Here is a 16,637-nt window from a genome sequence, read left to right as displayed (position 1 = left end):
TGATGCTGGCTATGTCGTTGGTGTGGTCCTGTAACTCGTCTTTCCATCCACAGTTGAATGTCCGATTTATGGCTTCAATCCAATTTATGACCAATCAGATCTGTATGATCAATTGCTGGATTGCTGCCAGACATTGACTTTTTTCACAGTGCCTACAATAATACTGGTACTTAACATCGTGTTGTGATATTATCTCCTAAGGCAATTGATACTGAGACATTTCATATTTTCTACATATATGTATATGGGTTTTTTATTAGTAAACAGTCATGAATATCACCTTTTTTACATGATTTTATTACATATGTTTTTTGTTTATTCATGTAAGTAATCCTTTTGGTATATCAGGGAAAATAACTGTTATAGCCATGTCAATAGTTGAATAATATTGGGGGTGGTAGGGTAGTCTAGTGGTTAAAGTGTTCATCGTCATGCCAAAGGCCTGGGTTTGATTCCCCACATGGGTACAATGTGTGAAGCCTATTTCTGGTCTCCCCTGCCAGCCATGATATTGCTGGAATATTGCTTAAAGTGGCGTAAAACCATAGACACTATACCATTCAGTAGTGAGTGAGTATCTTAACCACAGATATTACGATTGCCTGAAATTCTTCATCTTTACCATTTTCGTTTCAGTTTGAGCTTTGAGCAAGGCCTGTCAGCAGCAAAGCCGAGAAAGGAAGCAGCAAGCAAGCAAGAGCAAGAGGAAGAGCGAGCATGGGGAAGAGCAACAGTAAACTGAAGCCAGAGATTCTGGAGGATCTGCGCCAGAACACAAGCTTCACGGACGAGGAGCTCCAGGAATGGTATAAAGGATTCCTCAAAGACTGTCCAAGTGGACACCTCTCTGTAGATGAATTTAAGAAAATATATGGAAACTTTTTCCCCTATGGAGATGCATCGAAATTTGCTGAGCATGTGTTTCGCACATTTGACACAAACAGTGACGGTACAATAGACTTCCGTGAGTTCATGTGTGCACTCAGTGTCACGTCACGAGGGAAGCTGGACCAGAAGCTGAAGTGGGCATTCAGCATGTACGATCTGGATGGTAATGGATACATCTCTAGGAATGAAATGCTGGAGATTGTTCAAGTAAGTTGTCCGTTGATCTTCACACTATACGCCCCTGTAAAGATTGGGTAAGAATTGGTCTTCAGCAATGCTTGTGGGAAGCAATCACCGGGATCAAGGGTTCAGACTCCTGATGCAAGTCATTGTATCCCATTTGAGTAGATTGATGGTCATGATGTCGGTCACTGGATTGTCTGATCCAGATTTGATTTATCGACTGCTGTCATATAGCTGGAATATTGCTGAGTGCGGCATTACTCAAGAAACAGACACACTTGACTATGCTGAGGAGTTGGGTTAGCTTGCTGGGTATAGATAGCACTGGCTCATCTCACAGACGACTCCCACCATGTACACTGTGTGAAGATCAGTCTTGGGTAAACCCTCTCTCACTCACATCATATTAGACACATGTTAATAGTTCGGTAGATCAACTGGATTCATATGCAAATTTTCTTTCCAGGAATACAGCATGTGTTCACCTCACACATGAAAATCAATACACCACACAGGACTTAATTTTCCTGAGCATTTGAAGTATGTGGGTCAGGCTGACTCAGGCAATTATATGACAAGTGAACAGTTGGGGATCATTGCAATGGAAGGACTTTGATATCTTGTATTGAGATTGGCAGATTGGCAATCTGTTACAGAACATTAAATTATTGAGATTCACAAAATCAGACACTTTTCAATCATGAACTCATACAACATTAGATTTCTGATTGAAATGTGATTGTGCTTGGTGTATAGACATAGGTGGTAAAAAAATACACAAACCAAAGTTAACAAAACATTATAAAACCCTATAGATTTAAACATTAGCATCCCAAATTATCACGCTCAACACCCCATGCTCAATACATCCCATGTCTCACACACAAAAGGACATTTAATTCTATAGAATAGACCACCCTCACACCCCACACCACACCACACTACCCACACCACACTACCCACACCACACACGCAAATTGTTCTAGTCCTCAAGATTGGGACATCACACACCCAACACCCCACACCCCACTACCCACACCCCACTACCCACACCCCACTACCCACACACCACACAACCCCACACCCCACTACCCACACCACACTACCCACACCACACACGCACATTGTTCTAGTCCTCCAGATTGGGACATCACACACCCCACACCCCACACCCCACACAACCCCACTACCCACACCCCACTACCCACACCCCACTACCCACACCCCACTACCCACACACCACACAACCCCACACCCCACTACCCACACCCCACTACCCACACCACACACGCACATTGTGCTAGTCCTCCAGATTGGGACATCACACACCCCACACCCCACACCCCACTACCCATACCACACACGCACATTGTGCTAGTCCTCCAGATTGGGACATCACACACCCCACACCCCACACCCCACACCCCACACCCCACACCCCACTACCCACACCCCACTACCCACACCACACACGCACATTGTGCTAGTCCTCCAGATTGGGACATCACACACCCAACACCCCACACCCCACTACCCACACCCCACTACCCACACCCCACTACCCACACCCCACACAACCCCACTACCCACACCCCACTACCCACACCCCACTACCCACACACCACACAACCCCACACCCCACACCCCACACCCCACTACCCACACCACACACGCACATTGTGCTAGTCCTCCAGATTGGGACATCACACACCCCACACCCCACACCCCACACCCCACACCCCACACCCCACTACCCACACCCCACTACCCACACCACACACGCACATTGTGCTAGTCCTCCAGATTGGGACATCACACACCCAACACCCCACACCCCACACCCCACTACCCACACCCCACTACCCACACCCCACACCCCACTACCCACACCACACACGCACATTGTTCTAGTCCTTCAGATGTGTACATCTCACACCCAACATCAAACCAAACATCACCCCACAACCAACACCCACATCGTTCTAGTCTCCCACATTAGGACATAACACACCCCACAACCAACACCCCACAACCGACACCCTACAACCAACACCCTACAACCAACACCCACATAATTCTGGTCCCCCACATCAGGACATCCAAAGCCCCACACCCAACACCCATATTGTTCTAGTCCTCCAGATGGGGATGTCTCGCACCCAACACCCCATGCCCCACACCCCACACCCCAACCCACAACCCACAACCCACACTCCACACCCCACTACCCACACCCAACACCCAACACCCCACACCCCGCACCCCACTACCCACACCCCACTACCCACACCCCACTACCCACACCACACACGCACATTGTTCTAGTCCTTCAGATGTGTACATCTCACACCCAACATCACCCCACAACCAACACCCACATCGTTCTAGTCTCCCACATTAGGACATAACACACCCCACAACCAACACCCAACACCCCACACCCCACACCCCACACCCCACAACCCACAACCAACACCCACATCGTTCTAGTCTCCCACATTAGGACATAACACACCCCACAACCAACACCCAACACCCCACAACCCACAACCCACAACCCACAACCAACACCCACATCGTTCTAGTCTCCCACATTAGGACATAACACACCCCACACCCAACACCCATATTGTTCTAGTCCTCCAGATGGGGATATCTCGCACCCAACACCCCATGCCCCATGCCCTACATCCCACACCCAACACCCAGCACCCAACACCCACGTCGTTCTAGCCCCCCACATTAGGACATAACACACCCCACAACCAACACCCACATCGTTCTAGCCCCCCACATTAGGACATCCCACACCCAACACCCAGCACCCAACACCCACATCGTTCTAGCCCCCCACATTAGGACATCTCACACCAACACCCACAGCACTGCACACATGAGCTTAAATGAGATCGCAGTAAGCCCATGCTTCAGTAAAAGAAACCTGTATTTCCACCTGTGTATATTTCTATTTAACGAGTTCCCCAGCAGTTCATGTATGAGCAGTAAATGCCCTCAATATGGAGTAGGAGAGGCAGCCTGAAGACTTCTGGCAGTATCGTGTTGAGCTTATCTGATTATGGCAGCTTTGTAAGCACCTCAGATCAACACGCAAAACATGCACCAAGTAAAAACAAGTTCGCCAGTTCCCAGAAAACACACATCAGGTAGAAGGGTCTGACATTCAACAAATCTTTCTTTCATGAACAAAAGGTCAGATTGTAATCATTTAAGTCGATCTCCATCTTTCCCCCCAGAGTGAATTTTACAACCTGCATTGCCCTTCATTATACACTGACACTCAAGGAGAGCAGGGTTGCCCATCATTATACACTGACACTCAAGGAGAGCATGGTTGCCCATCATTATACACTGACACTCAAGGAGAGCACAGTTGCCCATCATTATACACTGACACTCAAGGAGAGCATGGTTGCCCATCATTATACACCAACACTCAAGGAGGGCATGGTTGCCCATCATTATGCACCAACACTCAAGGAGAGCATGGTTGCCCATCATTATACACTGACACTCAAGGAGAGCATGGTTGTCCATCATTATACACTGACACTCAAGGAGAGCATGGTTGCCCATCTTTATACACTGACACTCAAGGAGAGCAGGGTTGTCCATCATTATACACTGACACTCAAGGAGAGCATGGTTGCCCATCTTTATACACTGACACTCAAGGAGAGCAGGGTTGTCCATCATTATACACTGACACTCAAGGAGAGCATGGTTGCCCATCTTTATACACTGACACTCAAGGAGAGCAGGGTTGTCCATCATTATACACTGACACTCAAGGAGAGCATGGTTGCCCATCTTTATACACTGACACTCAAGGAGAGCAGGGTTGCCCATCATTATACACTGACACTCAAGGAGAGCACGGTTGCCCTTCATTATACACTGACACTCAAGGAGAGCATGGTTGCCCATCTTTATACACTGACACTCAAGGAGAGCAGGGTTGCCCATCATTATACACTGACACTCAAGGAGAGCACGGTTGCCCTTCATTATACAGTGACACTCAAGGAGAGCACAGTTGCCCATCATTATACACTGACACTCAAGGAGAGCAGGGTTGCCCATCATTATACACTGACACTCAAGGAGAGCACGGTTGCCCTTCATTATACAGTGACACTCAAGGAGAGCACAGTTGCCCATCATTATACACTGACACTCAAGGAGAGCAGGGTTGCCCATCATTATACACTGACACTCAAGGAGAGCATGGTTGCCCATCATTATACACTGACACTCAAGGAGAGCACGGTTGCCCATCATTATACACTGACACTCAAGGAGAGCACACTATAGAGAAACTCAAGCTGCAAGATTTCATGTCATGCATTTTACACAGACTATTAGCAGTGGAATCTCTATCAAGGCTTAGTTGGGTTTGGTCCAAAGTTTCAGTTCTCATCCTGACATTTGTATGGTAATCTCAGCATGGAACCTCACACCTGACTACATGGCTGCTGCCTCTTGATACTATGCATTTCAAGAAACTTCCCGCATGGCGATACTTCCTGTACCTGATTCCAGAGGCGTGTATATTGCATGGATTATATATACTTCTCAACTTTTGATAAAGATATCCCTGTCTTTCCATAACATATAACTGATTACTGTAAATCTCAGTGTTCCTATCAAAAGTTGTGTGGTGTGCATGGCTCAGCAATATCACTTAACTATGAATGAAAGCGACTCTATGAATGTGGTTTACCTGAACCAGGAATAGAAACTGTAATAGTTCATAACCAGACTGAAAAGTGAAGAAAATGTATTGTGTTCTGTGTCAATTCCCAAAATGAAACATTATGTAAAGTCAGAAATCTGTATGTGAAACAATTTAGTGTGAAATCAACAAATGGTTTACAATCAACAATTGTTTTACAAAACTGGGTTTACAAATCAGTATAAATTACTGCACAGGATTTGCAATGTCAGTATGCAATAGAGTGATAGTATAATATTCAGTGGCAGTATAAAGTTTGAAAGCAGTGTAGATGATGACAAGAATAATATTCAGCTGTCCACAACAGTGGTCAAGCTTCCAAGATAGGCCTTGGCTGAACACCAGGGTAAAAAATGATCTTCACACGAAAGCTGGTCTTGATGTAATGTCAGATGCAATTTGCTCCACTTATATGGTCAACTAGCATCCAGCACTTTCCACACAGTGCTAGACCAGTCCAGTGTCACTAGAACATCACAGATTATTCCACTGTTTCTATAACGCTTGATTTCCATCCATGCTATTCCAGAATTTTACAGATAATTCAAGCGTCTAAATATTATAACTTCCTTTCATTAAATAGTGATACATTCCTGACAACTAGTCATTTTCCAAGTACAATGCAATGCACTTCCACTGAATCTCAACAGAAACAATGTAATACAGTTGCACTCATTGTTTAACAATTAATCACAATTCACACAATTAATTGTATTCTCATTTACAAACTTATAGTGACTTAAGATTTAAATTCAGTTCATCAAACAGGGGGGACAACTCTTGATGATTGGAGTACAAACCCTGATACATTCAACCCCGGTACATCCGACCCTGATACACACAACCCTGGTACATCCGACCCTGATACACACAACCCTCGTACACACAACCCCGGTATGTCCGACCCTCGTACACACAACCCCGGTACATCAGACCCTGGTACACACAAGCCCAGTACATCCGACCCTGGTACATCCGACCCCGATACACACAACCCCGGTACATCCGACCCCAATACACACAACCCTGGTACATCCGACCCTGATACACACAACCCTGGTACATCCGACCCCGGTACATCCGACCCCGGTACATCCGACCCTATCCAGATAGTACATTTATATCTAATCATTTTGATTGGATGGAATCAGCTTTACAACAAGACACCACAATATGGTCGATCTGTTGTTATTCCAAAATAATAAGCAGCCTGTTTTCCTTCCTGAAGATTTTGTACATAGCTGTATAAGAAAGTCCAAGATGGCTGTCAACATAGAGCTGACAGTGGTTTAGAAAATTACACAGTAATTACACTATAGCATCTCAGCTCTTGAAAATTCCAGTCACCAATACCAAACTAAGCCATGCTCATCATCAGTCTTGAATGTATTCTATCAACATGCCTCCTCCCTAGTTTACCGTGTTGGCATAATAAGCTTCACTAAACGGTGTAGCTCGGCAAGGACTCCACTTCCACGGAGGAGCCCCGACATCCACCACTGTGTGCGGGGATGTATATGGGGGATGTCAGCTGTTATGTCTATGCTGAAGCAAGCTAAATTTAGTCAAGAATCTACATTCAATTAGACTGTGTGCAATAGGAAGGTCAAGGTCAAACACATTGCACAAGTGCATCTTGGGGTAAAAACAAGCTGAACAAATTTGCTTCAAATATTTGACATACTCAGGGTTGTGTAAGATGTATTTTCCAAATGATTAAAGACATCAGGGGAACGTCTGATCTGTTGTTGTTTTCCCGCCCTTCTCATCCATCATCCACGGTAATGACGATTGCTTTTGTCAATACCCTAATTCAAGAACAAAATGGAGATGCATACATCATTACACCTTGTGTTATATTTTTCGATCAGTGAAAATTTAATGTGAGTTCATGATAGTGCAGGTGTACACCTAATGGGCAAAATAATACATTACAGCCAAGTTACCTCTTTCATGTAAATTCTTCATATTGGAGAGAACCATTCCTCAGCCAATCAGCAACAGCAAACATTGCATGATCCTTGAACCATCCATGCTGTACGTACTGTTCATCAACCTGTCATTAGCCTACATTCTCATAATGGCCCTCTGATGATACCTTCCATGCAATCAATATGGCCTTGGAAAGTTCCTTGTTGTGTGTTTGTCTTTGAAGTATATCTGTCGTTATGTACCTGGTCATAAAACTTGGTATAAGAATGTATGTCAGCAATATAAGGGGACGCTCCTTTGTCGCCAGACTGTGATATGCCCCTCGAATCTCTCTGACATAATGCAGATGATAGATTACGCCAGTGCATGAGATGTTCTGCTAATGCTCTAGCCTCATCCACTAGTTGTGAGGAAAGAGCTTCGGTTAAGTATGTGTGGGTGGGCCTGGTGCGCTGCACTGGTGCTTTGTCCCTTCATCTTGTGATGGAATTATCGCATCAGGATCACACATTGACGATCAAGTGTAGATTTGATGTCTGAAAGACATCAAACGCAATGTTTAGGAATTGATTTCTTCTTAAAATGTTTTTCCTTTTGATTATCAAATTTTGAAATCTGAAGAATTTGTCATTTGATCATAATAATGTCCACATGATTTGTCTTGGAACCAATCTGTTTGTTCTGTAATCTCTTTGCACTCTCATAGTCCACCTGAAATCGATTAACTGATAATACTTTGATAAATTTGTAATCTAATGGCCAGGTCATCCCAAGGCTACCTGGATGCAGGATTAATAGTCTCAATGTTGTGTTTCAGGCAATTTACAAGATGGTTGGCACAGTAATGAAAATGCCTGAGGATGAATCAACACCAGAGAAACGTACCGACAAAATCTTCCGACAAATGGATAAAAACCTGGATGGGAAGTTGTCATTGGCAGAATTTATTGAAGGTGCCAAAAGTGATCCTTCAATTGTGCGTCTGCTTCAATGTGATACTCACTCTCAGAGTTGAGTGGGACGTTATCGGTTCTTTTCTATGTAGATCTATCACCATATTCGGGGGTTGCCTCCTCTTCTATTGCCTCCTGAGGAGCCCTTTGACTCAAGAAGGTATCTCGGTCCAGGCAATGGCAGGCATAATGGCGACCACATTGTGTTACTGTTTTGTTCAGGCTCCAATGCTGTATATATTCACTGTACAAGGACAGCCAATCGCTGTGAAGAATGAACTGATACTGTATTCCACACACCCCATTATAACTCGGGAGAAAGATGGTCTCAGTGGTGTTCCTACTGCATACTATTTTCCACATGTCTGTTGTTAGAGATTTGTATGTATGTGAATATAGGGAAACTTCATCTAAACATGTTGATTTGGCTTCTGATTTGAAATTGAATGCTGTTTTTCTGTGGTTGAGTTGAATTTGTTGTGAGGAAATCATTTCCATACTTAACATTCTGAGATGTGTTTGTACAGCAAATAATTACAATTATTTATAATTGATAATATATGAAGTTGATATTCATGAGATGTTTATATTCTGCAATATAAATATATATATATATATATCAGAGGATGAGTATAAAGGGACTTTTAAGAATATTGACTGTGTCGTCTGAGCTTTTTTATAATAGTCCCTGAGTGTATTATCTTCTCCATCAACCCCGATGAAGTAAATACGCAGCAGAATGAGTCTAGTCCATCTCACTGAAATTACTAACAAAGCATTGATTACCGTATCATAGTAAGCAAGCCTTTATTCATTGTAGTGTATCACCAATATCTATGTCAACTTAAAGCACGGAACCGTTCTGTATAAGCACCTGCAGGTGATGGCGTTCTGTTTGGCCAAGGGCAAATAATGTATAAGACTATCTAGACCAGGATCGGATATAAGAATTTAAAATAATTCATTTGGATGTTCACATTATGAATGTCTTTGCTCTTCTGTTTTGCCAGATCAATTCTGTTTCTTGTGTTAAACAATTTCTGGGTCAAAATGCCAAGTGTCCAGATAAAGAATATGATGTGGTCAGGGTTGATTTGAGGTTAGTTTCTACAATAAACTCTAACAAGTATACAAACACAAAAGGTTCAAAATAACATTTAAAATATAGGTTTTTTTTACATTTTATGTTTGCAAACAACCCAGGCTCATCTATAACACAAGAATAGGAAGGGTCCGGCCTAGGGTATTATATTTTTTGCTGTTGGTCTGTCTTGAGTGTGTAACAGTAGTCTTTTCCTGACTGGACGTGTGATTTATATATTGTCTTGCCAATACACTGGTCTGCGGTCCAATCTTCTTGAAACCTTGGATTCCTCGTCCTCATCCTCGTCATCAGCATATACCTAATGAAGGACTGCTCAGACAGTACAGTATGTATAACATGCAGGGAGCATTGGAAACACGTCAAACCTCTAGGACGGCATTGCTTCCGTTATTGTTTACTTTGATCATTACCTTTAATACGAGTAATTCTCATTTTCATTTCTTTTTTCAAATTCAGTATTGTTAAATGTTTATATTAACATGTCATTTTCCATCTTGAAGTCTTCAGAAATATCCCATCATATTATTTTCTTTTGCATTGTTAACCTACTTATTTTGTGGTGAAGATGATGAGAAGTGTTGATTGTACACTGTTGAAGGAAGGAAGGAGCTCTGTGTGCAGCAACATCACAGCTGTATCGTATTGGATGTTGTTTTCCACCTGTCTGTGTCATTTTGACCTGATTATAGGTAACATTTTTCAGGATCTTAAGTGATTTAAGGTATCAGTTTTTATATCATTTCATTGAGGTACCTTTCTCAAGGAACACATGGTAGCACTATGAGGTCTTAAACTGTAAACATAGACGTGCGTGCATGCCTGTAATTATTGACTAGATAGCTACAAGACAGTCAGAGTTGATTTATTGACTAGATAGCTACTAGATAGTCAGAGTTGATTTCTAATACAAACTAAGTGCAGGTCTTCACTCTGGATTTGTTGCACACACCGAGCTCCTCTGAGGAAAGTGAATTGTAAGGCGTTTCCAAGACAACATGTTGTTAAAGTTTGCAGAAATGAAGATTGATTTGAGCTATTTTTCTTATTATGTACAAAGACATAAAGGCAGTGTTTTTCACGATTCATAGTCCATGTAGATCTGAGCTGGATGGGAGAAAACATGTGGAGTTATTACCCCTTGATAACGATCACAGCCTGACCTTCTTTCTCATGCTAGGTAAATAATTTCCATGGTTGTATTTGCACTGTTTCTATTCATGCTGTCTATGAAACTAGTGTAGGTATTTGCAGCAAAAATTCAATACTATTGCACATGGGACATCTCCACATTGAAGTGATCCTTGGTATGTGTTATAAAGGGAGATAACTCTTGTGGTGCAGTGATGTACATTATCACCTGTAGATCTGTAAATATATCTCATCTAGGCGCAAGCCATCTAGGTCATGTAAAAATGTGCGTTTTGGTGGAAGCGGTGATGTAAGCACAGCCTGAGACTAATCACCATGGACTCAGTCAGGGGTCATCCCAAAAGTCCATGTCCTTCGTTTCTAGGAATCTCACGAATGTTTTGTTATTAGATATTAATTGGAGCCATGACCAGGAAGATCATTTGCTGTTTTTCAAATTGCATAAAAACAAAAAAGATATGGAAAACACTCCTGCTCATGCTTAAGTGAGTGAGTTAAAATGTTTCATCGCATCGGCAATATGCTCATGCTTGAAATGACCCCTCATTAAGATACGTCGTGAAGATCAAGCTCTGGGCCACCCCCCCTTCCACAAAGTGACCATAGCGCTACAATTTTCGTAAGTCTATGGTACAGTATGAGATTTACGATTGTTTTAGCGCTAAGGTCTTGTAAGTCTATGGTACAGTAAGAGATTTACGATTGTTTTAGCGCTAAGGTCTTGTAAGTCTATGGTACAGTAAGAGATTTACGATTGTCTTAGCGCTAAGGTCTTGTAAGTCTATGGTACAGTAAGAGATTTACGATTGTCTTAGCGCTAAGGTCTTGTAAGTCTATGGTACAGTATGAGATTTACGATTGTCTTAGCGCTAAGGTCTTGTAAGTCTATGGTACAGTATGAGATTTACGATTGTTTTAGCGCTAAGGTCTTATAAGTCTATGGTACAGTATGAGATTTACGATTGTTTTAGCGCTAAGGTCTTATAAGTCTATGGTACAGTATGAGATTTACGATTGTCTTAGCGCTAAGGTCTTGTAAGTCTATGGTACAGTATGAGATTTACGATTGTCTTAGCGCTAAGGTCTTGTAAGTCTATGGTACAGTATGAGATTTACGATTGTCTTAGCGCTAAGGTCTTGTAAGTCTATGGTACAGTATGAGATTTACGATTGTTTTAGCGCTAAGGTCTTATAAGTCTATGGTACAGTATGAGATTTACGATTGTCTTAGCGCTAAGGTCTTATAAGTCTATGGTACAGTATGAGATTTACGATTGTCTTAGCGCTAAGGTCTTTAAGTCTATGGTACAGTATGAGATTTACGATTGTCTTAGCACTAGGTCTTGTAAGTCTATGGTACAGTAAGAGAGTTATGATATTGTCTTATTGTCTTAGCGCTAAGATCGTTGTAAGTCTGTGCTAGTTATGATCATCTTAGCACTAAGATCGCTTTATGGCACTAGGCCCTGCACAGGTCCAGTTTGAGGGATTCCCAGTTTCCCGGAAAGTCAGTAGATACCTATAGCTCAACAGAGGTGCTTTTCACGGTCGTAACAAAAGACTCTAATAATTCAGATTAATTTCCATTTTCATGATGTTACTTGTTTCCTGTGTGAAGAAGTATCTGTGGCTGTGCAGCAACAAGGGCAGCAACCAGTACGCATTATGACATGTTCCGAATAACGTCAAAAATCTGGGTTCTCTGTCACTCTTGCATTGTAGCACCTTGTTTGAAAGAATTTTACTTCTGTTTTACGACAATAAACAAAACACGCTCTCAAGAAAGGATGCCTACAAGCAAATGCAATTGAGCAAGGACCAATCATTGTGCATATATACTGCCTCTGTTTTGTAAGGTATCTACCCACCAGCAAGGTTGAAGACCTTCATCGGTAGAGGAGTAGCTTGCGTCTCGCCCATCATTGTAGTGTTCAGTAACTCTTTAAGCAGAACATAATGCTGATTCTAATTCCTCTGTGACTAACTCATTAATATTTTGTATTTATGCAATGGAAATTTATTGTATATCTTGCATGAAGTTTTGCTTTGCACAATCTTCGCTATAAATATTCCTGGCCCAAAGTTTGAAGCATGTGCGGTACCATGATTCAGTGTATTTGATGGGACTGCAGTCTTCATTTGTATTATACATCTCAAGATCATTTGATGTTATTTCATATTTTTCTGATCTCATGTTAAACATGTACATGTGTGTTTGTCATTTGTCATCTGACAGAGATGTTGTCGAGGAGGTTATTAATGTTTTCAGGTGTTCTTACATAAGTTCTGTTACAGTCTACCATTCACAGCCTTGCACCAAACACACATACAGGTACCACCCACAGTCACAGGTACCACCCAGAAACACAGTTAACACCCAGAACATACAGGTACCACCCAGAACATACAGGTACCACCCAGAACATACAGGTACCACCCGGAACATACAGGTACCACCCAGAACATACAGGTACCACCCAGAATATACAGTTACCACCCAGAACATACAGGTACCACCCCGAACATACAGATACCACCCAGAACATACAGATACCACCCAGAACATACAGGTACCACCCAGAACATACAGGTACCACCTAGAACATACAGGTACCACCCAGAACATACAGTTACCACCCAAAACATACAGGTACCACCCAGAACATACAGTTACCACCAAAAAACATACAGTTACCACCCAAAACATACTTTTCCACCAAGAAAACATACACTGCCTCTGTGGTCTAGTGGATACAGCATCTACCCGGTTAGAGGAAGGTTGAGGGTTAAATCCCCAGATGGTTCATATCAAATCTACCTATTTACACACATTGGCTAACATCCTACATAGTCTGATAATCACCCACCCACAGCCAAACACATAGTCAGACATTGCACCCCATCAAACACTCGCCCATCCACATCAAAGCACCCATCAAACATACAGACATTGATCCACCCAAACCTTGCACCCTTCAGAAACTCACCAATCCACAGCCCTTGCACCATTCAGAAACTCACCCATCAACAGCCCTTGCACTGTTCAGAAACTCACCAATCCACAGCCTTGCACCATTCAGAAACTCACCCATCCACATTTTAGCACCAATCAGACATTCGGCCACCCACAGGCATGCTCTCATAACAAATACAGACAGTCACCCACCACAACCTTACACTCTTCAGACACTGACTCACCCACATCATAACATCTATCAGACATACACTTCACTCACACAAACTTGGGCCCAGACATACAGCTCCCTATTTCAACACAGGCCAAGAATACATATATTGTTTAGCTCAGTATTCATTTGAATGTAGCAAAATTCACAATATATTTATTCATTTGTATTCTAGAAACAAATGTTGCATGCACAGGTAAACCGAAAATGCCTGTGTCAGTTGATTTAATTTCATGGATAAAATACATTAACATGTACACAATTCAGGAACGGGCTATGTACATTTGTGCAGACAAATCTTCTTGTTCCTGATTGACCATTGTCAGGACAGCTTTTATTTCCCAGCATTGTGATTAGATTAACCAACTGACTAGCCTTCCTAGACTCCACCCTCACACAACCTTCACCATGTGTTGTGGTAACATGTATCATTGTTCTACTTGATATTGTGCCACATGGCACATATTGTGCCACTTGGCACATGTATTTTTTCATCATTGAGAGTTTTATTGTGCTGGCACAAGGCCCCCACCCGCTGTAGGTCTGTTATACATAGTTGGATCATGGCACACTCAATCTTAGGCCAAACTTTTTATATCTCTTGGTTTACAGATTTTCATGTGAAAAGTCCTGGTTGGTGGGTATAAAAACAACGGAATATATTTCAGAACTGTTTCTTTTCAACAAAATGTTCTTTAAATGATGTTTACAAATATTTTATCATTGACCACTTGGTTTATTTGTTATTTTAGTTTGGAACATTTTAGGTATAAACACATACTTTTGCTCTGGCGGATGTATGAAAAAGGGCTTTTCAGATATATTTTTTCCATTTTTCGGTTAATCTTGGTAGATCCGTAAACCAATTTTTAGAAAAAGTGTTGCCTTGGACATGGAGTATACACTGTACAAGCCTCCTGTGCGGGTTCTGCGCACTGTCTAACAGAAAGTGAGAGATGTTTTCTGTTTTTTACTGTACCATGTTGAACAAAATGGTTTTACTACTTCAGTTTCCGTTTCTCAATACAAATAAATCATTAAAATGTTTAACCTGTTTGCCTTGTACAGTGTACTCTCTGGATCTTTGTACATCACTTGGGATACCTACCCCCCTGTACAGTTTCTGTGGGGTGGTGGGGAAGCCTAGTGGTTGAAGTTTTCACTTGTCATGCCGAAGACCCGGGTTCGATTCCCCACATGGGTACAATATGTGAAGCCCATTTCTGGTGTCCCCTGCCGTGATGTTGCTGCAATATTGCTAAAAGCGGCGTAAAACAATACTCACTCACTCCGGGTTCTGCATATACAGGCTAGATGTAAGACAACTTTAGAACAATAACCACAACAGTATCTGCAATGCTATTCCGTATGAGTCCACACACCAGGATGTGTGTGGATACCTGCTAGGAGTACATGCTTGGTACTGTACATGTCTCATATGTGCATACTTGTAAATGTTCTTATAGGACTTGGGGTGGTCGGGTAGCCTTGTGGTTAAAGCGTTCACTCGTCACGCTGAAGACCCGGGTTCGGATCCCGACATGGGTACAATGTGTGAAGCCCATTTCTGGTGTCCTCCCGCCATGATATTGCTGGAATATTGCTAAAAGTGGCGAAAAACCAAACTCACTCATACAGGCTTTGAGCTCAACAGTACATCTGTACATGACCATATTGATCCTTAGGCACTGTATACAGTGTATCCAACACCACTGTACGGGACAAGGCCCAGCTCCACTACGACCTCTACAAAGTACAATAAAGGTGTCTGTACATGTGTACATGAGTAACTGTACAGCACACCTGTGGGCACCTGTGTACATTTCTGTTGCTCCCCATGTTTTCCTCTCTGATGTAAGCACCCGCCACCAATGTAGCGTTTTCAACATGGCCCCCAACTTTTCACCTGCCACTGTGTTTGCAAATAAACTCTCCCTCCAGGTTCTCGTTCTCCTGTTGTTTATTCCTGGAAGAGGTCAGTCCTGCTTGTCGGGAAAACTTGCACAAACTACTCCAGTAGATCATCTACCATCATACACATCACATGGACAATAGCAGCTGATCCTCTTGCCACATGTAGCTTGTCTATGAAGCAATACTCAACATGTAGCTTATCTACTAAGCAATTCTCCGTGTGCATCATATTTATAAAGCAATAACCCACACAGAATATTTGCTTAGAAATGGCACAATGTGTACCTTATTCACTAAGCAATGCTCCATGTGTACCTTATTCACTAAGCAATGCTCCATGTGTACCTCATTCACTAAGCAATGCTCCATGTGTACCTTATTCACTAAGCAATGCTCCATGTGTACCTTATTCACTAAGCAATGCTCCATGTGTACCTTATTCACTAAGCAATGCTCCATGTGTACCTTATTCACTAAGCAATGCTCCATGTGCAGCGTATCTACCAGGCAATGCTCCATGTGCAGCGTATCTACTGGGCAATGCTCCATGTGCAGCGTATCTACCAGGCAATGCT

At 42.5% G+C, this 16,637-nt stretch overlaps 1 protein-coding gene across 5 annotated transcripts in view; it reads left to right on the top strand.

Moving 5' to 3' along the window:
- The window catches only part of LOC124114120 (neurocalcin homolog), a 116,427-nt gene extending 100,335 nt beyond the window's left edge, over nucleotides 1-16,092 (top strand). For all 5 annotated transcript variants that reach the window (XM_046474677.2, XM_046474675.2, XM_046474678.2 and 2 more), the window contains 2 exons: nucleotides 637-1,095; nucleotides 8,574-16,092. In XM_046474677.2, coding sequence (XP_046330633.1) covers nucleotides 718-1,095; nucleotides 8,574-8,771 — 576 coding nt within the window. In that variant the 5' untranslated portion in view covers nucleotides 637-717 and the 3' untranslated portion in view covers nucleotides 8,772-16,092. The remainder of the gene's footprint in view (nucleotides 1-636; nucleotides 1,096-8,573) is intronic.
- The last annotated feature ends 545 nt before the right edge of the window (nucleotides 16,093-16,637 follow it).

Source organism: Haliotis rufescens, unplaced genomic scaffold (assembly GCF_023055435.1).
Source record: "Haliotis rufescens isolate VD_foot unplaced genomic scaffold, xgHalRufe1.0.p SCAF_2, whole genome shotgun sequence".
Lineage (NCBI taxonomy): Eukaryota > Metazoa > Mollusca > Gastropoda > Lepetellida > Haliotidae > Haliotis > Haliotis rufescens.
This window is presented reverse-complemented; position numbering and strand designations above follow the sequence as displayed.